Source organism: Rissa tridactyla, chromosome 6 (assembly GCF_028500815.1).
Source record: "Rissa tridactyla isolate bRisTri1 chromosome 6, bRisTri1.patW.cur.20221130, whole genome shotgun sequence".
In the NCBI taxonomy this organism is placed as follows: Eukaryota; Metazoa; Chordata; class Aves; order Charadriiformes; family Laridae; genus Rissa; species Rissa tridactyla.
In genome coordinates this window covers 58,478,293-58,500,296 of record NC_071471.1, presented here as the reverse complement: position 1 = coordinate 58,500,296, position 22,004 = coordinate 58,478,293, and the positions used below count along the sequence as shown (strand labels likewise).

The window sequence follows — 22,004 nt, the reverse complement described above, 5'->3', positions numbered from 1 at the left end:
AGGGAAACTGAGGCAGGGAGCACTGAGGCAGCTTACTGGGGGGCTCTGGAGACCCAGTCCCGTGGACGTCGGTTTTGCACTGCTGTGGCGTGGAGCAGCCCCACCACCGCTCCCGACGACTCCGCTCCAGCCAAGGTAATGCCATTGCTTGCACCCCAATACCCTCTTTGCTCCTGGGGTGGGGTGAGGACAGACATCCCCCAGGAATTATCCCCCCTGTTTATTTACAGCAGCTTTCGGTGTTTCAGCCTGTATTTCCCACCCAAATTAAAGGTTGAGAGAGGCTTTTGCCCACTTCCCCAGCCATGCCCACCCCTGGCTTTTTCCCTCCCATTCACGTGTCCCCACAGAGCCCTGCAAAGCTGGTCTCTGACCCCCAGCCCCCCACTCTGGTACCCTCCTACCCCAGGGCATCAGCCCAGGTCCCAGTGCGTGGCTTGGGGTGACCCCAGTGTCGGGGTCTGTGGGGTGGTGCCGGTGTCGGGGGGCCGGAGCGGCAGAGCCGGGGTGCGGTGGGTGGCGGGACCCCGGCAGGGAAGGGGTGCCCGCCAGCCCGGGTGCCGGTCCAGGGATGGGCGGCGGGGCCCGGAGAGGGGCGGGGGGACTCACGTTTCGCTGACATCACGGCGGGTGTCGGAGCAGCCGGGGGCCAGCAGCCCTGCCGCCACAGCCACTGCATGCCCGCAACCCCCCGAAACCACCGCTGCCCGGCACCTCCGGTAAGTGGCGGCTCACAGCGGGGTGGCTCCCGCCGGGCGGGGACCCCAGGGGACGCCGTGCCCCTTCCCAGGGCTCAGCCAGGACCCCCAGAGCCATCCCTCGAGTGCACTCCAGACTTGGGGAGCCAGTGATCAACTTTGCAGTTATTCCCCCTTCCCTGCCAGCCTCCCCCCGCCATCCATCGGGGCTGGAGCCTTGCTCCATAAAGCCCAGGCTAAGGAGAGTTTAAGGGGGGGGACACACCACCACCGGGACCCCCTGCCGCTTTCCACCCCTGGGGAGCTCGGTGGTCTCTGCTAAACAGGTCAAAGCTTCCCAGTTTGTTATGCGGGGGGTGCATGTGTGTGTCGCCTTGCAAACCCACTGACCTGGCCATCCCCATCGCCCCAGCTCCGGGCTGCGTTAGTCCTGGAGGATGGGGGTTCTGTGGGGTGCAGCTGAGGGGGCTGCAGCCTGCCCTTCGGTGCCGTTCCCAGCAGGAGGGGATGGGGCAGCCCGGGTCCCCTCCCCAGCTCTGCTTACTGGTGTTGGGTGGCCCAGGGGACAGGAATTTCACTCCGTCTCAGGGAAGGCAGCCAGAGTGTAATCAGGGGTTGGGCCATGCTTGTAAAGGGGTTCAATTTATTGTCACCCTCTCTGGGGATGGTGACCCCAAATATCCCCCCCGCAGGGATGGGAAGCCCAGGGGCAGATCAGCCTCCCTACTTACCTGGGCCGTGATGCAGGCTTGGGGTTTGGGGACAAGGACCCCACTGTGCCAGAGCATGGTCAGCCTGCCGCCAGTCTGCTGACTGCCCACTTGTGCACTGAGTTCTCCTGTGCTCACCCCGATGCTTGTGTGATAACTGGGAGGTTCACAAAGCTTTTTTTGGGGTGTTTCAGCCCCTGCTTGGGTGGGAGGTACCTAAAAAGAGGGTTTACGGTGCAGGGAGGGGAGAAGGACAAAAGCCAGGCGTGACTGGGAGCATCCTGCTGGCTCGGCTCCTCTCAGCTGGCTGCCTCCAGTGGGAAAGAGCCCCTTGTCTGTGGGATCAGCCGCTCCACTGCGCTTGTCTGGATGGTGACGGAGGAAAAAAGGGCTCATGACTCTTGCAAAGCAATAGGGAAAGGAAAGGGGCGCCTGGCTCAAGAACGGCCTTCCTAGAGGAACAGAGTACAAACCATCTGAGCCGTGATGGTGTGCAGCAGCCTGTCCAGCCCCTCGGCAGCCCCCCGGCTCCCTGGGCTGCGGTGGGGTCACAGCAGGCTGGGCTCTGCCCACTGGTCTGCCAGGGAAAAAGGATGAAACCTGATGGGTCTGGGGCAGCAGCCTCGTGCCACCGGAGGATGTTCAGCATCTTGGACTGGGAGTTGGTTGAGGAGCCTGGCAGGAGTTGGGGACCCCCAGGATGGGAAGGACACGGCTGCGGGGCTGGGACCAACCCCTGCTGGGAGTCAGAGGGGTGGGGGACACTCCCTGCACTGATAACACACATCCCCCCTCCTTGCAGGTCAGGATGGCCCCTCGGATCTAGCCAGGGAGGCCAGAGCAGTGCCAGAGGTCCCTGTCCAAGTGATGGTGAGACCGGGATAGAGGAGCTGCCGTGAGGATGTCTGAAGCCAAGACCCTGAGCTCCTCTTGCCTCGTGCTTTCCTTGCTCTCCTTGCACTGGGCTTCGCTCCAGCTGGGCCAGGCTTTTCCCAGCACCTCCGACTACCTCCAGCGGGGCTGGCAGCGGCTGCTGGAGGAAGGAGAGGGCTGCGCCGAGTGCCGGCCGGAGGAGTGCCCGGTGCCACGCGGGTGCCTGGCTGGCACAGTGCGGGATGCCTGCGACTGCTGCTGGGAGTGTGCTAACCTGGAGGGACAGATCTGCGACCTGGACAACACCAACCACTTCTACGGCAAGTGCGGGGAACACCTGGAGTGCCGGCTGGATGCCGGGGACCTGCAGCACGGAGAGGTGCCCGAGCCGCAGTGCGCCTGCCTCTCCCACCTGGCCCTCTGCGGCTCCGATGGCAAAACCTATGCCCAGATCTGCAGGTTCCTGGAAGTCGCCCATGCCCACCCCGATGCCAACCTCACCGTGGCCCACGAGGGTCCCTGCGAGTCAGGTAGTGCCTCGGGAGTGGTTGTGTGGGCAGCGGGACAGAGGCTCGTCCCTCTTGGGAAAGACAAACAAGTGGGGGATTGGCTCAACTCTTTCACTTGGCAGCAAACCCACGGCATCCACAGGGACACGGCTGTGCTGGGGACTCCACCATGGAGTGGCAAGTCCCCTCTCGTCCCCCCAGCCCTGCTGCTCTGGGGCAGCCCCTGCAGATCCGGCACCTGGAAAGGCCTGGGAGCAGCTTTACCAAATGGGAGCGGGATTTATGGGAGGCAGCAAAACCTGCTGGAGCAGATGGGGAAGTTCCAGGGAATTGTTAGTGAATTCTTGGCGGCAGCGCTGGCCCAGCGCTCCCGAGAAATGTGGCTGCCTCCTGCAAATGGAAACCTGGGTCAATTTGACTTGCCTGCATGATTTCCATCTCCCATTTAAAACCCAGTGGGGGTTGGGGGGCAGGCAGCGGTGGGGAGATAGTGCCCCAGCCTGCTCGGTCCACACAGGTCACCCAGTGCTGTCACCACAGCCTGAGGGGCATAAGGTTGACTTTATTTTCTGTAGATCATCATGTCCTTGATGTTTTCCCCTGGGTATATTTGGAGGTGGAAGCCTTCCCTTGACCTGTGGGTAGGAAGGGTGGTCCTCACTCAATCCCTCTAGGGAAGCGATGTGGGACCTGGAGGTATCGGCTCTGTACAGCATCCAGGGACCTGCTCACTCCCTTAATCGCTGTCACGAGCCTGGTGCCAGAGCAGAGGTTTCATTCGGCTGGAAGTTCATCTACCCCATCCATCCTCACCAGTCTCGGGCTGGAGGAGAGCCCCTCGGCCTTTGCCCCACAGGAGGAGCACACTCCGATTGTGGAGGAGAGCTTCGCTTTGTAGCATTGACGTTATTGAACTGTTCCCTGCTGCACGTGTGTCTCTGAGCATCACTGTGCAGGTGGGGAAAGCGAGGTCAGGAGGCATGGCAACCCACCATGGGCCAGGGGGTCTGGACAGGGAGCCCCCAGTCCCAGATGTGAAGAGGGACCACATCCTGGGGCAAGGTGAGGGTCTGCCATGGGTGGGAGAGGAGAGGGGCACGCCTCTACATGAGACAAATTGTCCCATGCCAGAGGCGAACAGCCCAGGACAGTCTGTAGGACTTCTTCTGAGCCCACCCTGCTCTCCTGTCCCCCCTTCCCCAGAGCCCCAGATCACCTCTCCTCCCTACGACACGTGGAACATCACTGGGCAGGACGTCATCTTCGGCTGCGAGGTCTTCGCCTACCCCATGGCATCCATCGAGTGGAGGAAGGATGGCATGGAGATGCTGCTGCCCGGAGATGACCCCCACATCTCTGTCCAGGTGAGCAGTGCATGTAGGACGTTGGACCCAGACTTTCTCAGAGCTTGTGGGCAACCAGACCCTAGGGCGTTCTTCCTCTGGGGGAGGCCACACCTGCTTGCCTGGGAATGAGAAGTGGTGGCTGGAGCCTGCACACCATGAGGACTGGCTGAGACAGGGCTGGTGTCTTGGTGTTAGGAGCCATCAGCATAGCGCTCTTCTGCAATTTTCTCTAGTAGTTTTTGAATGTATGAATATTTTTTAGGACCTGCAGAGACCTGCAGCACGGGATTTCCCACCTCTCTGCCTTTAGTTTGCTTTGTTTTCTGGCTTCACTTGCACTCCCACCGGCAGGGCTGGAAGAGAAGACCTCCCAAGGTGCCTTCCAGCCTGGGTTATCCTCCTGCTGGCTCCCACCAACAGACTCAGGCAGTCCCTGCCCTTTTCTGCCCGTTGCTCTCAGCAGGACTCCCTTCTCAGCGCTGGCAGGCCCAGGGGTCAGCATCTTGCCTGCAGCCAGCCCCAAATATAGTGCCTAGCTGGGCGGACCCAGCTGTTAGAGGTTGTGGGCACAGGGGCCGCGCACTGCAGTCAGGAACCGGCTGGGAGAAAGCTACTGTAGGATAGATGGGGGAAGCCAAAGGAGCAGGTAGGACCTGGCACCATTGCAAGGTGACATGCTGGTCCCCCTCCATCTTTCTGACCTTTGTGGCACCCCATACCCTGTCGCAGGGTCCGGCCAAGGACCTTCAACCCAAGCAGGGCTACCCTGCCTGGCTGCAGGAGACTCAGCTGTCCTCCGCCCCTGGCCGCCGCACCATAATAGCAGCCTGCAAACACAGCTGCAGCCCAGCTGGGTCAGGAAAAGGCTATTTATTGCTGGGGACAAACAGAAAATAGCATGGTTGGCGCCAGAGCAGTCCTGGGACCTCACTGCTTGCTGGAACAGGGGACTTGGGGCTCCTCTGAGACATCCCAGGCTGGCTGTGGCCACGGCACAGATAGCCCCTTGCTTCTGCTGTGCTGCAAAGCACCAGCCCCAGCATCCTCCTGCCGTTTGGGGACCATGGTGGCATTAGGGGCACAGCTGGGAGTCCAGGACATGTCTGCAGGGTCCTGCCCAAAGCAGGGCTCCCAGGTCCTTCAGGGGACAAGAAGATGGCCATTTCCCCCACCTCTCCTGGGTAGTGGAAAAAGGGGGCACCTGCATCCAGGGAGTCGACACCTGCCCCCAGGGTGGTACTTACTAGGGAGGGGAAAGAGTTTCCCTGGGCTTGTGTCCCCCTTCCCATCCATCCCAGCCCCACATGGGGCTTTCCTGGCCCCAGCGCTAACCAAAATCCCACCCCACCCCCTGCCTTGCAGTTCAGAGGCGGTCCCCAGAAATACGAAGTGACGGGCTGGCTCCAGATCCAGGGTGTGCGAGTGACAGATGAAGGCACCTACCGCTGCTTCGCCAGAAACAGGGTGGGGGAGGTGGTGGCATTAGCCAGCCTGACCGTCTTCACGCCAGGTGAGCACCATGTCCTTGTCCCCATGCTCTCATGGGGACAAGGGGTGGGACGTTTGGGCAGGATGCACTGGTATGGTGGGAACTGCCTGTGCATAGGGCTGTGCTGGGGATGCCCCAGCAAGCTGCCGTGCACGGTTTGGCTTTAGCTCTGGTGGGTAAGGGGGAAGGCACCGAGATGGACAATGTCACATTGTCCCCGTGCTGCCGTTTCAGACCAGCTCAACCTGACAGGCTTTTCCCTGCCGAAGCCTCACACGACGCCTGAGGACTACGGGGAGAGCGAGGAGGACTATTACTAGCCCGGAGACGGGATGTCCAGATGCAGACATCACCTTGCCCATGGTGGCTGTTCCTGGGGTTCAGGGACATCTCCAGAGCAAGCACCCCCAGCCCAAAACTCCTTCTCTGAACAGTCCTGGCACAGCAGCCTCTTTTTTTGGGGTGGGGGACAGGGTGACACATCCCTTTGCTGAGGGTGCCTGGGGAGGGGACACTGGCTGGTTGATGGCGCAGGGCTGGGACTGGGGGTGGCGTGGGTCTGTCCTCCAGGCACTGAGCAGGAATGTGGCAGCAGGTGGGACACTGCAGGGAGACCCATGCTGTGTGTGACAAGGACTTGGTGCTGGGGGTACCGGGAGAGGGACACCAGGGCAGGAACATCTCTGCTTTGTGCGAAGCATTTTGGGGAAGCCAGAGCGGTGGGCTGGGACCTAGCTGTGACACCCAGTGTGTCACCCCTGGGGCTGATCTGTGTTACCCAAGCACAGGGACAGTCAGGCTTCTCCCCAGGACCTGGGGAACCTGCTGCCAAAAACATCCTTCTTCCCATTTAGTTTTTAACCAGAAAAGTAGTGATTTGAGGAAACCAGACACTTGTGGTTTTGAGTGCTGCCCTTTTCCCCAGCCCAGCCACTCATGTGGTCAGAAACACTTTGGCCTTTTTGACTGACTTTGTGCTTTCCCTTCCACGCAACTCTTTACTTTGACATTTCAGTTCATGTTACTTAAAATATACACATTGGTCAAAGCCAACACAGACCAGGCAACTGTTCTCTACCCGCAAGGGTTATTCTTGGGTGAGGGAGAGTGCAAACGCTGCGGATGCTACCTTGTCCTTTGCAGTGATGCTTGGGCTGAGGAGCCCTCCTGCCCATCCTGGGGCTCACAGCTGGTCCTGGTGTGGGTCCTGCCCTTCTCACCCCACATGGGGATGGGGGTACCCACCAGACCATCCCCTGCGTGGTGGGGATGCATCAAGCTGGGTCTTTGTACCCCCTTTTTTTCCGGTCCTATCCCACCTCTGCCTATCCTCATCCTGGGGTCCTGTGCCCCGTGGGTGGCACTGGGGGTCTCCACCCAGGTGACCATAGCCCTGACAGCACGGAGGGAGCACAGCAGCTCTGTGCCTGACTGGGGAAGGACAGGGAGGCTCCCATTTCCACTGAAAATGCTCCATTTATTAAAGAAAAAACACCTGCCTCAGAGATCTGGAAATTTAGAGCAAATTAATTTTAGCGGAAAGCAGGAAAGAAACCTAGAGCTGTGGTGTGCTGCTCTGTGCCCAGAGAGGGCTGGCAGGACCCAGGGCTGAGCTCACACTCAAGGGAGGATTTGCCCTCCCCCCCCACCCAAACCAGCAGCATTTACAAGACTTTTGAGACTCGAAACCTCCCCACGGCCCAAACCGTTCCTGGTTACTCAGTCCCAGCTCCAGGGAGGTCCAGAGCTGTGGCAGGGAGCCAGACCCTGGGAGGAAGGAGTTGGCCTGTCCCCAGGCAGGAGTGGGCAGGATGCGACGAGGCTGGCGGCTCGGGCGCCGTGCTGCTCTCCTTCCCCTTTTTTTTTCCCCCCTGTTCTTTTCTTCCTCTTTCTCTCAAGAGCTGGCTCAGGCGATGCAATTATGGCATCGAAACCTGAACAAGCAAATAAAAGGGATTTGTCTGGAGTTGGCAGCGGAGCAAAATTCCTGCAGCCGGTGAGGCTGGGCCAGCCCTGGCCCCTGCACCGCAGCCTGATGGGGCACAGGCGGCAGTGCTGCCGCCCTGCCTGCCTGCGGGGCTGCCCGTCCTCCGAACCCCTGCTCGGCCGGGGAAATGCAAGAGCCACCCTTAGTTTCTCCTTCCATCTAACAGCGTAATAACATCCTCCTGGGGCTGCTACATCAGAGTCGGAGGGTGTTGGGAGGTACAGAAATGTGCCATTTGCTTTTATTTTGCTTTTTTGGGGTTCAAAGCCTGCTTTTGGAAGAGCTGGGGTGTTTTCACCCATCCTGATCCCCACACAGATCAGCTGGTGGAACTGGGCCACGCTCAGGCTGAGGCTGCCATGGGGAAACCTGAGAGTATCCCGGCGCTTCAACAGTTCAGAGCCACTCGCTGGACTCCCCGCTGGTGCCTGGGGCTGGCCCCTGGCCAGGGCTGCCATGCCAACCCTCCCCAGGGCCGGGCTCCCCTTGCCCACGCCGGCACGATTCCAGGTCACACCGGGCGTGGGTGCAGCACTGGGCTGGCTGGGGGGGGTGGATGGGTCGGACCCCCACCCCTGGCTTTCCATGTGCTCTGTGGGGTGATGCCCTGCCCAGGCACAGGTGGGCATCCACAGTTTGGGCTCAGTCCTTGCTGTCCTCAGCTCTGCACCTGGTCCCTGTGGTACCCGCCGGGTTCCTGGCAGGGGATGCTGTCGGCTCCCGCTCCTGCCCTGCAGGGATGGCAGAGGGGATGTGGTGGCTGAGAGAGTGGGGAGCTTAAGCAAAAGCCCTTGGCCAAAATTAACCAAACTGGGGGCTGCGAATCCCAGTTTCCACAGATCCCAGTGCATGAGAGGGCTGTTGGAGCTGCAGGCTGGCAGCTCAGCCAGTACTGGTGCTCCCCTTCCCCCAAAACAAGGAGCAGCAGAATGGTCCCAGGGGCACGAAGGGGGCTGGTGTCCCCCCGCCCCAGCTCCCAGCCTTGCCATTTCCAGCCACTTAAAAATTAAAGGAGCCAATATCACTGCACGGCTGGAATCGGTCACTGCCACAGAGCTTAATTGAGGTTATTTGTCGGATCTACAAACATTTGGTCAGCTCTGCTGCTGGCTGCTCGGCTGCTTCCCGCAGCCCCTGCCCCAAGGAGGGGGTCCCCCTGGGCTCTGCCAGCAGCAGATGCTCTGCTCGGGTCCAAGCATCTGAAGGATGCTGGGGACCCAGCCAGACTTTGCCTGGTGTCAGTGTGGGGACAGAGATCGTGTTGGAGCAGTGTGCAGCACCGAATCCCTTCGCAGACTGATTTTTGGGGCGGTTGCTTTCCGGGGGCGGTGGGGGCGGAGGGGCCCCAGCGGTTCCTGCCAGCCCAGCTGCCGGCGCTCAGAGCAGCAGCTCGGCCCAGATGTTGGGCTGACGTCAGGCACGGGATCAGCTGGACTGGGAAGCGCTAACGTGGCTGCTGGCCCTAGGCATGTACCAGCCCTGGCACCTCCTGGCCACTGGGGGTGAGCAAGGTGCGGGGCATCTCCCTGGGCACCAGAAGTCACCGCGAGGCTGGGGACAAAGAAAGGGGGGCTCATCCTGCTGGCACCCGAAAGACCTTGATGGCACACGCTAATGGAGCCAAAACCTTGTGGTTAAAAACCCACTGGACCCCAGCCCTTGGGGGGACATGCACAGGGCTGTCACTGCCCTGCCATCGTCAAGCATTTCAGCCACCGCCATTGTGTACTTGCAGCCCTGGGTTCTAGGGGAGAAATACAGGTAAAACAGTCCACCCCAGCCCCCAAACCAGCTGCTTTCTGCCCCAAACCTGCAATTCTCACACCCTGCTGCAGGCTGCCAGTGGGATCTTGACTCTTCCCACCGCTCCAGCCTTTGATGCAGGAGCACCGTGCAGGTCTCCAGCCTGCCCCAGGGACCACCGCAGGCCTCACGAACTCACCTGGCACCAGGCACCCAGAGCAGCTACCAAGCCGCAGGGTTTTGTGGTCTGCAGGGAAGCCACCAAGTCTGGCAGGTAAATATGGTCCAGCAGCGAAAACACGTTGTCCCTCTTCTTCTCTGCCCCAGGGTGTGCCGGGATCTGCCCTCAGCCCGGACCGGGGCAGAAGGCACATCTGCGCCTCCATCCCAGGGTCCAGATTTGGGCCACCGGCGCGATTAGCCGCTAAACAGTGCCATCTCCTGGCAAAGCCACCGGCCACGCTGAGCCCTGCCACCGTGCAGGGCGGCTAGCGAAGGCGCCACATGGGGCCTTGGGCACCCCTCGAACACCTTGACCTCCCCCCCACCCCCCCAAATCCAGCACTGCCTGCTCCATCCCCTCCCCTTACCCCCTGGCAGCAGCTCTGCCTTGCTGGGCGATGCCGTCCCGAGGGATGCAGGTGCTAAACTGTCTGTCGGGATACTCACGGGAGCCAGAGCATCCTCGTGACACTGGCTTTGGGTGGCTGCAGCAGGCACAGTTGGGATGGGGCAGAGCTCAGAGATGTTCAGCTGCTGTGCTTTAAACCAGCGCTGCAGGGGTGTGCTTTAAACCAGCGCTGCAAAAGGGTCAAAACACCTCTTGGTTGCCCTGTTAGTCCCCCTGCACCGTGGGCAACTCCCATGGGAGAGGGATGACTTCTGGCAGGGGTGTCAGCAAGCCTGAGATGAATGCTGGTCATATCTGGAGGGAAACTGGCAGCGCTGTAACCTCACCCTGCCAACAGGTAAACTGAGGCACAGAACAACCAGGCATGGGGAACTCAACCAGAGCCACAGAGACAAGCAGGGCAGAGCAGCCAGCTACATCCAGGACTTCTGTCCTCAAACTGTCCCCACCCCTGCGGGGTTGGGGTTGGCATTTCCCTTGTGGCCTCTGCACAGCACGTCTTTGCCCTGCTGTGCTGGTTTGGGGTGAAAATAAAAAAAGCAAGACCGCTTCCCTGCCTCCCCCCAGCATTTACGCCATCTGATAAACAAAATGGAAATAAATCCTCCTGCATTTGCAGCAAATAGGTCTCCACGGGGGGTTGCTTTCAATAATTCAAATGCCGCTGCAGAGCAGAGCCCACGCCAATGGGTTTTAATAAACACAGCCTTAATGTGACATGCAATTTATTATTAAGCTTAAAACAGGAAGCAAAGAGTTTAATAAAAGCACCAGGTTCCCCGTATCAGTCATGGCAAGCGGAGGGGGGGTGCTAGCTGTAGGGGGAATCTGGCCGAGCCGGCTGCAGGGGGACACTGAGCAGGGTTTGCTTTGCCTGAGCTGGGACCACAGGGACCCTGGTCAGGGCACGGAGATGTGAGCCAGGGCAGGGGGAAATAGGGATTATTGCATGGACAGGGGTAAGGCGTGAAATGCTGCCTGCACCCTGGGTGCTCCACCCTCTACTGCTGCCCAGCCACCTGGGGCACCTTGGCAGAGCTCTGCCCTGGCTTCACAGAATGCTTGCGAGGGCAGATTAAAGCCTCGGGTTTCGTTCCCCTCCCTCTCCCCCAGGACTTTCTCACCCACATCCCTTCCCACCTCAGCTGCACCTGGGCAGCCCTGCTCTGCTCCGCTCTCCCCGTCCCTGGGGCTGCCCTTAAAAGCAGGCCGAGAGGGCAGCTGAGCTCCTGGGGACAGCCTGGCTGCGCAAGGTGAGGTGCTGCAAGGTCTGGGGGCAGGAGCTGGCGGCTGGCACTGCAGCAAGCCTGTGTGCTGCCTGCGGGGCTGTATGGATGTGTCCCTTCAGGGCCCGGGGTGGCTCAAGGGGTGGTGACAAGCAGTGCCTGGCTCTGCGGGGAGATGGCTCAGCTGAGGGTTGGAGATGGGTGTGAGGTAGCTGGTCCAGCTACATCTGGAGGCGCCTCCGTGCAGAGACGAGGGGTGAACGAGGTGGCAGCATCCCACATTCATCACCTAGCAGGAGCCCAGCACTGCTTTCTTGCTGTCCCTGCTGTGGGCTTCCCTGGACACTTGAATGCTGACACTTCCCCCAGGGATGTGGCTTTTTTTGCCTCCTTTCCTTTGGTCTCATACCCTGGCAGCACCCTTTCTGTTTGGGAAGGGCCCTGGCAAACCCCAGTACCTAATCCCACAGGGACCAGCACAGCAGCTGGAAGAGGTGTGAGACATGGTGCAGGGACTGCCTATGCTGGTTCCCTATGGAAATGGGGTTTGTATGACTGTCCTGCACTCTGGCTTGGGGGAATGGCCTTGAGGAGAGGCAGTTCCCTGGATGCAAGGTTTGCTCTTTTTATATTAGACAACAGAGAGTCCCTTCCCCACCAGGGCAGTGGGAGATTGGGGGGCTTTGTCCCAGTTCAGCCAAGCAACAGGCTGGGGCTGAGCCAGGGCCTCCAGGGCACCTGTACCTCCTTCCTATATATAGCTATTCCTATAGGAGCAAGCAGCATCCTATCTCAAGGGGGGCTTTCCAGCCAGATAAAGCCACGCAGGCAGCCTCCTTCCTCCAGCTTGGCTGGAGTGCTGGCAGGGCTGTGCACGGGGCAGCTTTCGCGGGCTCTTAAGCTGGTGTTGACAGCAGAGGGTTCATGCTGGGATTGATGCTAACACCCTCTGGCTTCTGCCAGCACTGGTGCTTGGTGGAGCCTGTAAAAGGCTTTAACTTCATGCTGTTTTTTTCCCAGCCGTGTTTGCTGAAAGCTCCACTACCTCTGGCTTTGAAAGCCCAAGGGCTGCTGAAGTGACTCTATGCGTGTCCACTACTGACGCTGCGAGTGGCGTGTTGAACCTGCATTCGGTGAAAGGACATGGTGTCTTGCCTGTCCCCTGGAGGTGACTATCCCTGGGCAGGACCATCAGGAGTGGCAGCAGCCCAAGGAGGGGCTGGAGGACCCCCACAGCTCTCCATGTGAAAGAATGGGGGGGGGGGTGTTTCCTTTTAACACGAGTGGTTTTTGGCCTTCACTGATGTTAAACTGGAAGGTGGAAAGACCTGCTTTTGGTGGTATGTGGAGATGGTCCTGGTTATTTCTCAGCTTGTGTGCTTGTCTGATGTCCTGGGTCTGCTCCCCATGCCCAGAACCACTCCCCTCGATCTGGGCTTTCCCCTCTGTGTGGGGCTGGAGTGTGGGACCAGGATTTGGCCCCATGGAGAGAGGGGGATGAACAGGAGTGGGGAAATAACCCATGCCTGAGTACAACCTGTGGAGAGCACAGGTACCCTTCGGAGAGCGCCTGGGACAGGTTATCTCGGAAGCAAGGAGATGCTCAGCAGGGACCTGCCTTATCTGAGTGCTGGTTGCTGTCTCTCCTCGAAGCCCTTTCTGCCCTGGGGCTGCTCTCTGTCACTTCTCTGCTCCGTAACAGCCAGAGGCAGGCGGAAATGGGAGCCCCTGTGCCTGGTCCCTGCTGGAGTGCACTGTTTCGGAAGTAGGGGGGTATCTGGATTGCAATTACTGTGCCTTTGGCTTGGCAGGCCTGAAAGTGTGAGTGATGGGGTCTCTGCAGAGCAGCGCCTGAGCCCCAGTGGGTTGGGAAGTGCTTGGACCCATCACCAGCCTCCCTGGCTGTCTGGGCTGAGCCGGTTTGGGAATGCGGGAGGGGAGCATGGGGACAGCAACTTTGGGGTGAGAACCCCAAAAATTCACCTGGCTGGATATCCACATCCAAAGCACAGCCTGGGGCCTCCCCTTTAATAACGTCCCTCTCCCAGACATGGCTGGGAGGAGAGGCAGAAGCAGTGCGAGACTCGCATCTCCCGTTCCCATCCACCCTTCTTGCCTTGCAGCTGCATGTTGCTGTATGCAGTGCAGGGGGTGGCTGTTCCGCATCTCTCCAGGGCATCTGCTACAGCCAGCCCTTCCCTGCCAGGGGAGCTCAGGTAGGAAGGGAAAAAAAAAAAGAAACAGGAAAAAAAAATCTGTTATTGCTGGGGTCAGTGGGACTGAGAAGGTCTTGGGATCCCTGGACCGGGGTGTCACGCGAGTACAGCTGTAGACAGTGGATTGAAGCCCTTGTGTCTGTAGATAACAAACCATCAGCCACCAGGCTGCTGTGGTTGCAGGATGGGAGCAGTAGTTCCCTTGCCAGCATTTTGGGAGGGAGGATGCTGCCTGTTCTGCCCAAGGATGGAGGAGTCAGAAACAAGCGTTGCTGATTTCAGCCCAACAAGAATCACTTTAGACATGGAGGGAGGGCTGAAAGCACCGAGCACATTAGGATGGTGTCCTCAGCAGTGGTCCCAAACTCCAGCTCTCTCCCACCCCCGACTTGCCCTGGCCTTGGGGAAGGAAGGGTTAAGCTGAAGGTCTCAGGAAAGCAAGTGCTCTCCAAAAAGCCATCCAAGCTACCCAAATGCTGGCCTCCCCTCTGCCCCCACCCTTATCCATCTCTCTTATCTGCCCTGGGCAAGAGCAGGGCATTTCCCCTCCTATGGCTGACAAGGACCAGAGCTGGCGACAGGCGGAAGCCTGTGCTGACTGCACACAGGGCTCGGGGAGGCCATGGCCATGGCGTCCCGGCTGCCGGGTGGCCTGTGTAGCTGCAGGTCACAGATGTGGAGGGACGACATGGTCCACCATGGGGCTGGACCCACCGAGGGTGTCCCCTGTCCTTGGCTGTCCTTTACAGGCTGTTTCATACTCCAGAGAAATCTCATTTCTGCATTCTGTGTGTAATGAGTTGCTGGCTCTCAGCTCCTCTCTGGAGAGCAGGGCTCATATCACAGGGGATGGCAGCTCTGCGAGGTCTAAGTACCCTCTGGGCACTGATATCTGGCAGCCTGGTTTGGGGTGGCATCATGCAGCCCAGGCAAGCTGGTGCTCAGCTCTGCCTGTGCCAGGGGTGCAGGTAAGTGGGGGGTCCAAAGAGGTAGGGTTGTTTCACCTGGCGAGGGCTGTAGTGTGAGCGAGGTGCCAGGGCACGTCCAGCAGCACGGCGAGCTCTGCCGACATGAGGCAGGCTTGGATGGGCTGTTTAATTAAATGTGAAGGGCTCTCGCACTTCACAAGCTGCAGCCCTCGCCGCAGCCTGAGCGACTTCGGGAAAGAGGCCTTTTATTAAAAGAGAGAGAGTCTCCGGCTCTGCCAGGCAGCCATCAAATGGCACATTTAATTGTCTCGGCTTGTTTAGCTGTCGCACAGGGAGGGACACGCTCTGAGCTCTTCAGCCTTCCCTATACGTCGTGCCCGGCAGGCACACGTGCTGCCTGCATCCCGAGTGCTCCCGCTGCCCTCCAGGAGGGCTGGTGAGGAGGAGGTGGGAGATGAGCCCCCATCCAAGGACGGCACTAGGGGCTTCCCTGGGACTGGGCTGAGCCCTGGTTTGCTCAGTGCACTGATGGCCCAGCCTTCCTGGGGATGAGCACCGGGGTTCGAAAGGGCTTGGGAAAGCAGCTGGGGAGATGGGAGCCTCCTGGGGTCATGGCAGCTGACTGGAAGGCAGAGGGTAACTAAGTGGCAGCTTAAAAGTATCTTCGCATTTATTCCCATGGTATAAATGAGGCAGAACACTTCTGGCTCCGAAGGTTGCAGTGTGGCAACCATAGTGTATGAGCCATGGGGCAGGCTGGCAGCGGGCCAGGATGTTTGCGCTGCTCCTCTCCTCTAGGAATTTAAGTCCTTGGAAATACCTTCTGGGCTCTGCACCCTCCCAGCAGCAGGGAGCTGGCCTGTTCAGGGTGCACGTGGAGGGAGAAAGGACCCCTGGGTGGCTTTGCTTTAAATCTGCTGTCTTGCCACTGGGTGATATGGAGGGATTGAATTTGGGTTCGGCTGCTGGTACTGAGCCCGTAGTCCTGGGGGAGAGGCTGTTTGGCGGAGTGAGGGGAGATGCCCCTGGGGGGAGTCACAGCCTTTCCCTTGGCCGTGCAGGAGCAGCCATGCCAAAGCTCCCCATTTGGAGAGGGGAAAGAAAAAAAGATCAAGAGGGGGAGGAAATACAGGCTTTTATCAAAACCTCCTACTTCAAAGTTGTCCAGCTGAAGTGCTCCCCTTTGGTTTAATTTGAAGTGATGTTTCCTTCAGCAACTGCAGCTAAATGGCATCAAACGAGGCTGAAACAGCCGGAAAGCCTGGAAAGGAAAGGCACCGTTTGGGAACGGCTCGAGGCAGACCTTCTCTTTGGGGTCATTTGTGAAAGCTTTTCCACGGGTATGAAAACTGCCAGTGCTGGCATTTCTCATCCCTCAGCTCATGGCATGGGGTGAAATTCAAACCCTTTTGGGAAGAGGGAACACGGGTCATTTCCCATCCTGGGTGCCTGGGGGTGGCTCTGCCCCTCCGAACCAGCTGCAGTGTCTGTGCTCATGAGCAAGGGGAAGGCAGGAGATGGAGACCTGGGTGCTGCTCTGCCCCGAGGAGCCGGCGCATCTCCAAGGCTTGCAGTTCCCAGCCTGCAGCCTCCCTGAATCCAGATGCCGGGCGCTGCTTTGGCAGCCCTTCCGCACAGGGGAGAGCTAAACCAGACTGCGGTGAGTGCCAGGGGAAGGGGCTCAAATCCATCTTCCTGATGACCCCCTCCAAACCCTCCTGGAGCGGAAAAGGCCAGCCCCTGCTCCTGCTGCCCGGGGAATTCCTGTGCGGGGGCAGCGGGGGAAAAGCAGCACGTGCTCCCCTGTCACAGAAGCCCTTAGCTACTAAAAAACTGCCTGGGAGGCAAAGCAGCTGGCTTTTCCTGGGAGATCTCAATGTGCTCCTGTCTGCTGCAGAGGAACTGATTTTCCCCATCTGGCTGGAAAATGGAGAGAAGGTACTTTGAAGGCAGCTGTGTCCTGTCCCTGCTGGGGATAGCGGGGCCGGGTGCCTCCTGGGCAGTGGGTCTGGTCACTGGGAGGACAAAGGTGGTCAAAACAGGCCAGCAAATCTGAAAGCTTCTCTGGAGAGAAGGACATGCCCTGGGAAACAGAGAGAAGGTCATGGTCATCTCTTCCACCTCCAGTGATCAAAGAAGTGTCTTAATGGCAGTAATTATGCTAGCACTAAAGCCACTGGCCAGGGAGGAAAGAGAATGACAAGTCATCTGGCACTGCAGATGGAGGAGGGATGCTCAGAGCTGTCTGTCTGCTGGGGGCTGCTCCTAACAGTGCATCCAAACTTTCTCCCACCCAAAAGACTAGAGTGTTGTGATGGTGGCAGAGCTGGGACACTAATCCCAGATTTTCTTACATTAACTCTCAAGGGGGAGGTGCTCAAATAACGTGTTTGTGCTTGTAATGATGGGAGCTCCATGGAGCTGAATGCATCTGAGCATTTGCTCATTCTCATGCTCACTCTGAATCCTTGATGTTTGGGGAAAGGTCTCTGCCAGTATTACATGAAGTCCTGAGGCTGCATGAAGAGGCAAGGAGGAAAAAAAATCCCTCTCCCATAAGAGTGGGGTGAAAGGAGCTGTAATTTCTCTTCTCCCAGTCCAGCAACCCCACATCCTCCGCAGCAGATCCGTTCCAGCGCTGGTACGGTTGCTGCTTTCTCAACTCTCCCCCCTCCTCGCCCCCTCCTCTGCCTCCCCCCGGCTCTGCTCCACATGCTCCCAGCTGCTCTAGGATGATACAGGCGGGCGCAGAGTTCATGGGAGCCGTACCTGTGCTTTGTCTTCATCTGTCACCCCTCCTGACAGTCAGATCCATCTTAAACTGGGAGCGAGAGGGGAAGAGAGGGAAGCAATAATTAACCTCTGCGCAGGCCGCTCCCGAAATGCTGCAGTCTGGTGATGCACGAGGAGACGTCCCTGACACTTTTATTGCTACTCCAGCGCCGTGCTGCATCTGTAGGAGGTGATTTGGCCGGGCTGGGATACCTGAGACTTTCATTACGGTTGAAGAGCTGCTGGCACCCGCAGCCCTTCCCTACTGGGTGCATTAGTGAGGGCTCTTCACCACCCTCGCTCGCAGAGCTGGGGGGCAAAGCTCATTTGGGGTGTTTGCAGGCAGGCTGGGTCACGGTTTTCATGGTACAGTTCTTTTGGGGGGCGGAGAGGGCGTGTGTTTAGATTTAGGGGTTGGAGTTGTCTCTGGTGTGGGTGGAATACAGGTGTGCAGGAGCAGAGCTGGTGGAGTGGTCTGGGATGGGTAGTTCCAGCCCCAGGGTGAGCTGCTGGGATGTGCCTGAGGTCTAGTGCAGGAGTGTGGGTGTTACGGAGCCTGAGCTCTCATTACCTGTGACAGATCCTGGGTGGCAACCTTGTGCTGGACTGGAAAGTTTCCTTGATGGGGACATGAAGTGGGGAGGGGGGCTGGGGGCTTTTGGGCTCACAGCTTTCAGGCTGTGCTGGACCGTAATGCCACCTTGGCAAGGGACAGTGCTGAACATCCCCCTGGGTCCCTACAGCTCCCTGCCCTGGGTGCCTGTGGGTCCCTGTGCTGGTGCCCTTGGGGTGTGGTGGCCCCACAGCCACCTCCCAGAAAGGCTGGGACAGCAGTGATGCCGTACAGCTGACAAAGTCATCTGCACACCTGCCTGTGCGGGACCTGGTAGCAAAGGAGCCCTGCAATCAAAGCAGCTTTAGCGGCCAAGCTCCACGACATGCAAAGACAACAGTTGTTCTTCTGAACCCAGTGGAGCTCAGGGACAAACACTGCCTGACCCTGCATGGAAACCGGGAAAAGCCATTCAGGGGTTGGTGTCCGGCTAGGTTGTCTGCTCCTCACTTCTGCAGGGTTGCTGGGCCGTGAGTCAGAGCAGCGACTGTGCTTCGTTACATGCCGATGCCCGTTCAGCAGATGTTGCAGCCTCACCTCGTACGAGCATGAGAGAAAATCACTGCCAAAAGCGCTTGGCAGCCAGACCCTGAGTTGTGCTGATCCAAAGTGGCTCATGGTCAGGCTGGTGATGTATCAAACTCCTGGACCTCCGTGCGGGTGTGTGGAGGCTGGGGAAGGATGGGGCAGCACTGGTCAGAGCTGGGGACCAGGTGCAGGGCCACATCCTGCTATGGGATGTGCTGTTGTGCAGTGTCTTACAGTGCCCTGGACATGGAAAGTCCTTTGTTGGGGGAGGAGAGCAGAAAGGGCTCCTTGGGATATATCTCTGGGATAGCACCAGCATGTTGTGGGTTGCAACCAGCACGTTGCCCATGAGATGGGTTACAGCAACTGTTCCTCCCCAGAAATGGTCCCAAGTAATCAGGACTGTGAGTAGGCAGGAGCCTGGCATCAGGTCCCACTGCTGTCCTCAGGGTCTGCAGCAAGGGGAGGCCATCCAAGGGCTGTGACCTTCCCGGGATGGAGGGCCGGTGGGTCAGTACCATCTCCTGGGTGGGAGGATGGATGTGCCACTGGAGCTGGCACAGGGAAGAGCCATGGTGGGATTTCAGGCCCAGAGAAAATGCCTTGTAGGGTCCGGTGGACTGAGCTTATCAAAATGAGCGTGAGGGTCCCTGGTCCCTTTGTGAGGAGGACTCACCAAGTGCTGAAGGATTGGCTTATGAAACTAAGAAAGCGGAAACATGAATCTGGACCTGAGTTCAAACAAAGGAAAAAACACTTAAAAATAGGATACATTTTGTTTTCCAGTTGTTTAATAATGTTGAAATAAGCCCATCCACCAAAACCAGAGGTGGCTTAGCCTGCTCTTCTTGTCTGCAGGGCAAACTGGGATCCTTTTCCATGCATTTTTGTCACAGAGATGCTTGAAGCAAACCCGAGTTACGGCTGTCAGTGTCTGGAGGCAGGCTGATATAACCTGGCCTGGGTAGTTCAGAGTCACCTGCAGAGGATCCTGGCACCTCTCCTAGCCTTGAATTCTCTAGTTACAGCCTCAGTCCTGGCAGGTTTCTTACTCCGTGTCCTGGCACCCATGTCTTGTGAACTGTCAGCCTCATCGGTGTCCCCAGGCTGTTTCGGAGGGGTCTAGGTAAAGCCACCAAGAAAACCTGAAGTGGCTTCTGCACAGGCCAGGATTTGGGCAAATCCCTAGTGGGAGACAGTCTCTGCTTTAAAGAAAACAGAGACTCTGCATGTAAGAATCTCATATCAGTCGGAGATGGAGAAACTGAGGCACGGAGGGTGAGACTGATTTTTCCCAGCTGAGGCAGGGACCTGATAGCAAGCCCAGAGATGACTTGAAGTCTCGTACAGCTTCCTGCTTCTAGCTGAAAAAGCATCCACTGAGAACAGGTGAGCAGACTGAGGAAAACCATCTCAAAACTTCCCCGTTCAGCCTTCAAGGGGTAGCTTGCCAGGGGTAGAGGGGGGAAAACATCTCCCGAACACCTGAAATGCCCAAACAGGCTGCAGATGAGGCCATGCACAAGTGCTGCCAGCTCCCTGGCTTTTGAACGGTGGGGAGACTCGGCCTTTCCCTGCACAGATGGGGTTTTAATCAGGCGCAGTTTAAGCACATGGGTGTTCAGTGCTAATCCAATTTCCCTCCATTCATTAGGGTGGTTATTCATCACTCGGGAATGATGAAAGGCTGCGAGTCCACGTGGATGCTGGAGAGTGGCGGTCCTGCTCCATGCCGACGTGCGGCCGTGAGCCCTTCCCTCGCCGGTGGGGATGGCAAGTGAGCTGCTGGATTATCCCTACCCCTTCGCAATACCAAATTGCAAGCTAGTCTTGCTCTGCCGAGCTCTGGAGACCTAGTCATCTTAAGCTTGTCCAGCAATTGGATGGAAAACTGGCTGAACAGCCAGGTAACTCACACAGATGGTCAGCTGCTGGGTTGGGAGAGGACCTGAAAGAATGGGAATCCATAGCCCTGCTCTTCTCCATTGGATCCCTGCGTCACTCCTGAGGGTTAATTGTAGGATGAAGGTTGCAGGGCAAAGCCATCCTCCCACTGCTTGTGAGACCACAAACCACCATGTTCAACAAGCTGGAGCCAACCCTGTGGAGAAAGGCCGCGGTCCATGAGAGCAGAGCTATGGGGAGTGGGCGAAGGGATGGCAGATGCCCTGGGCTGGGGCAGAGCTCGGGTATAGCATCAACTGGAACAGCCATGGGTGAGGCAGCAGGGAAGGCAGCTGCTTTTTGTCCTTGTTTGCTTCTTCCAAGGGTTTGGCAGATGCACTCCCACCTCTGCCACCCAGTTCCTGGGCAGATGGGTCAGGAGGCTGCCAGAGCAGGTCCTGGCTCCTCCCTGGGACCCTGCCTTCCAAAGAAATCAAAAAGGCAAGAGATGTGTCTCCCTCTGTTCCTTTCACCCATACGTGGACATCAACAGACCTTAGCTTTCCAGAAACAGCAAAGTTTGCCCATATGTTTAAGATGCTCCCTCCTGTCTCCAATGCAAATATTCTGGCCATTAAGGGCAAAAGAAGTAAATTACCCTCCATGGTTGGTATAAATTTTGGTGTGAGGTGAAAGAAAGGGCCTGCAAACACAGTACAGGAGGAATCAAAGGCTGTTGAGCAAATGCAAGTGTGAGCATTTCCCTGCTGCATTTATTCCCCCAGCCTTAGTAAATGGCAGTCGGTAGCATGGCTCCCGGGGATGAGAATTACTGCCCTGCCCCAGGGAGCTAAAGGGTAACTACCAATTAGCGGCTGGAGAGTTATTGGATAATTCAGATTATCATGAGGTGTCTGGGGACCTCTGGGTCATGGCCGTGGGGCACCTGGGCTGTGAGCAGGTATTTAACCGTGTTCTGGAGTGAACCAAAGTGATTTCCACATCCTGGCCGGGGCTGGTCCTGTGGACCCCACTTGGGGGTCCCAGCGCAGAGCCCGTGAGGGGCAGACGGTGAGAGCTGCTTACCACTCACAGAGCTGAGCTCCACAGCTCCTGCCCGGTCCGTCTGTCTGCCCTGTGCCCTCTGTGGCTGGGAGCTGGGTACTAATGCATCCTTGATGCCGTTCCTCTGGACCGGGAAGCTGAACACACCTCTGGGGCCCTGAAATCGCCTCCAAGCTGCCTGCTGGCAGGGGCTCTCCTTTGCCTCCCCACTTCCCCCTTATCTTTCCTCTCCTCTGCAGGATCCCTTCTCCAAAGCACTGACACCTCGGTCCCACCACCTGAACCCCTCATTTATTCAGTCTCCAGCTCATGGCATCCTCCAAAACCCCACTGGCATCCTCGCAGCCCCCTGCTTTCCTCGAGCCCCTCTCCCCTCCCTCCCCAGCACCCCGTTTCCCCAACACTGGCCGAGCAGCGAGGCACTAATGCCGGCACCCCTCTACCTTCCGAAAGGGGCTGGTGGTTGTGTTTGACGGGAGCAATCCATCTCCATCATTGTAATGACCGTTCCCATTAATCGGCCATAAACTAATAAAGTAAGCACTTTCCCCTCCATCCCCACCACCCCCCCTCCAAACTTCATTAAGTCTTTAGTACATTAATATGTCTTACTTAGTGTCTGCTTTGGCCTCTGTTTGGGGTTGGTTTTTTTTCTTTTTTTTTTTTTTTTGCTGTGGGTAGCATGGATTTACCTGCTGATGTTATTCCCTGCAGCTCCGAGGAAGATTTGACAGCCCAGGTCATCCCTACGGCAGTGGAAGCATCACACGTGCTGGCGAGTTGAG

The 22,004-nt window shown here is 58.1% G+C and overlaps 1 protein-coding gene across 3 annotated transcripts; it reads left to right on the top strand.

Moving 5' to 3' along the window:
* The first annotated feature begins 628 nt into the window (after positions 1–628).
* On the top strand, positions 629–21,979 carry KAZALD1 (Kazal type serine peptidase inhibitor domain 1). Of its 3 annotated transcripts, XR_008467044.1 has the most exons (6): positions 629–719; positions 2,211–2,811; positions 3,994–4,154; positions 5,499–5,646; positions 19,925–20,177; positions 21,934–21,979. XR_008467044.1 is itself a non-coding variant. In XM_054205956.1 (5 exons), the coding sequence occupies exons 2-5, from the start codon at positions 2,310–2,312 to the stop codon at positions 19,948–19,950; spliced, it is 837 nt and encodes a 278-aa protein (XP_054061931.1). In that variant the 5' UTR covers positions 629–719; positions 2,211–2,309; the 3' UTR covers positions 19,951–21,729. The 3 variants fall into 3 exon arrangements, 2 of the variants coding, with proteins under 2 accessions (XP_054061931.1, XP_054061930.1); XM_054205956.1 differs by lacking the exon at positions 21,934–21,979 and having other exon boundaries at positions 19,925–21,729; XM_054205955.1 differs by lacking the exons at positions 19,925–20,177; positions 21,934–21,979 and adding an exon at positions 5,860–7,226.
* The last annotated feature ends 25 nt before the right edge of the window (positions 21,980–22,004 follow it).

Excerpts from the sequence above, each read along its gene's own strand:
- KAZALD1 (XM_054205955.1), top strand. The coding sequence starts at position 2,310 with ATGTCTGAAGCCAAGACCCTGAGCTCCTCTTGCCTCGTGCTTTCCTTG. Across the intron at positions 2,812-3,993 it reads CGAGGGTCCCTGCGAGTCAG|AGCCCCAGATCACCTCTCCT; the intron begins GTAGTGCCTCGG and ends CCCCTTCCCCAG. Across the intron at positions 4,155-5,498 it reads ACCCCCACATCTCTGTCCAG|TTCAGAGGCGGTCCCCAGAA; the intron begins GTGAGCAGTGCA and ends CCTGCCTTGCAG.